This window comes from Antrostomus carolinensis, unplaced genomic scaffold (assembly GCF_000700745.2).
Source record: "Antrostomus carolinensis isolate BGI_N321 unplaced genomic scaffold, ASM70074v2 scaffold29534, whole genome shotgun sequence".
Lineage (NCBI taxonomy): Eukaryota > Metazoa > Chordata > Aves > Caprimulgiformes > Caprimulgidae > Antrostomus > Antrostomus carolinensis.
Window position 1 is genome coordinate 6,964 of NW_010313286.1, and position 1,918 is coordinate 8,881.

General features: G+C 55.1%; 1 protein-coding gene across 1 annotated transcript in view; it reads left to right on the top strand.

Annotated features, from left to right (window-relative positions):
• Positions 1-1,918, top strand: part of LOC104524441 (serine/arginine repetitive matrix protein 3-like) — a gene marked incomplete at both ends in the record, with an annotated part of 10,344 nt that overhangs the window by 2,625 nt on the left and 5,801 nt on the right. Inside the window, one exon of the mRNA XM_010167318.1 lies at positions 1,025-1,126. Coding sequence (XP_010165620.1) covers positions 1,025-1,126 — 102 coding nt within the window. The remainder of the gene's footprint in view (positions 1-1,024; positions 1,127-1,918) is intronic.

Consider the following 1,918-nt stretch of genomic DNA (forward strand, 5'->3'; position numbering starts at 1 on the left):
GAGACAGTGTGGGGGAGTACAAGCATGCACCCAGAGCCTGACCCTTCTCTCCCAGGGTGGCAGCGTGGTGGTGATATGGGGTCCCTCTCCCTTTGCCCTGTTCCCAGGGATGATGCTGAGACCACGGCGGGTTCCTCCGTCTCCCTCCACTGTATCCCTCCAGTTGGATATTTTTGGTCGAGGGGGATGCTCAGGGGTGCCCTTGTGCAGCCATAGGGTGTGACACAGGACTGCTCACCCAGGGCTGTCTCCCAGGGTGGCAGCGTGGTGGTGATATGGGGTCCCTCTCCCTTTGCCCTGTTCCCAGGGATGATGCTGAGACCACGGCGGGTTCCTCCGTCTCCCTCCACTGTATCCCTCCAGTTGGATATTTTTGGTCGAGGGGGATGCTCAGGGGTGCCCTTGTGCAGCCATAGGGTGTGACACAGGACTGCTCACCCAGGGCTGTCACCTGTCCATCCCTGGGGACACCTTGGGGACAGCTGGAGCACCATGGTTTGCCGCGGCTGTTCTCAGATGCCAGGGACAAAGTGATTAGTGTCTCTCGTTAATAACCCTGCAGTGGCCTGAGTCAGCGTTCGGTGTTAGCGCAGAGCTGGCTTGGCTGGTGGGGCCTCGATGCAGCACGGGACAAGCAAGGGAGGCTCGTGATGGGACAGAGGCACCAGATGCTGGCACTGCCGGAGAGGGTTTGGCAGGGATGTGCCCCAAAACCTGGGGCAGTGGTGGGGAATGGCAACCTCATGGCCATCCTCTGCTTTTACCCCTTCCTGGTGTCCCTTTCTCTGCCAAGCACTGCTGGGAGGGGCAGGCAGGAGAGAGGAGGACATGGAGGGTGGTGGTAGGGGACCAAGCAGAAGGACCTGCTCTCCTCCAGACCCTGATGACTGTCACCATACCACCTCTCCTTCTGACTGGCCCCTTGGGCCACATGTCATTCCTGAAGGTATGGAGATCCTCAGCAGGTCCCTGGGGAACCCACCATCAGTGCACAGCAGCCCTGACTATGTCTTTGCCCATCCAGGTACTCCGAAGAGGAGATCCGGCAGAAAGTGGGAACCTTTCGGCAAATGCTGATGGAGAAGGAAGGTGTGCTCACCAGGGAGGACCAGCATGGGCGCCAAATGTAAGTGAGACAGCGCCGAGGCGGCCTGGCTGTGTGTCCTGCCCATCTCTCATCCCAGAGAGCCACGTCCCAGATTGCCTCTGGGTATCAATGGGTGGATGGAATGATATGGAGAAGGTATATATAGAGATGGTCGTATAGATGGATGGATGGACATAGAGAGGGTATATAGGGATAGATGGATGGATGATTGGTTGGCTGGTTGGTTGATTTGTTGGTTGGTTGGTTGATTTTATATGGTTGGTTGGTTGGTTGATTTGATAGTTGGTTGGTTGATTTGATATGGTTGGTTGGTTGGTTGATTTTATATGGTTGGTTGGTTGGTTGATTTGATAGTTGGTTGGTTGGATGATTTGTTGATTTGATGGTTGGTTGGTTGGTCAGTTGGTTAGCTGGAAGCAGGGTTTGCTTCTCTGAGGCAGTATCCTACCTCTGGAGAGGTTAGAAGTTATCCTGTGCCGGTCTTCTGGAGACCTCAGGGTACTGTCCAGAGAGGCCAGCATTGCAATGCTCCTGTCACAGACGATGAAACCAAAGTGCAGAAGGTCTCAGTGCTTGGCTTACCCCACCAGCCAGTGGCAAAGACCAAACTGCAGGTTTTGGCCTCACCTCTGCCTGCTCCTGCCTCTTTGACTCACCTCTCCTGCTCTCCCCGGGGCTGAAATTGCAGCTTCTGCCTCCAACTAGGCAATTTGGAGGTTTCCAACCCTTGCTCTTAACTCCATAATGCAGAATAGTCCTCCTGTCTCTGGGTGTGAAGTTGGAGTAACTCAGCTTACCTGGCAATGGTTC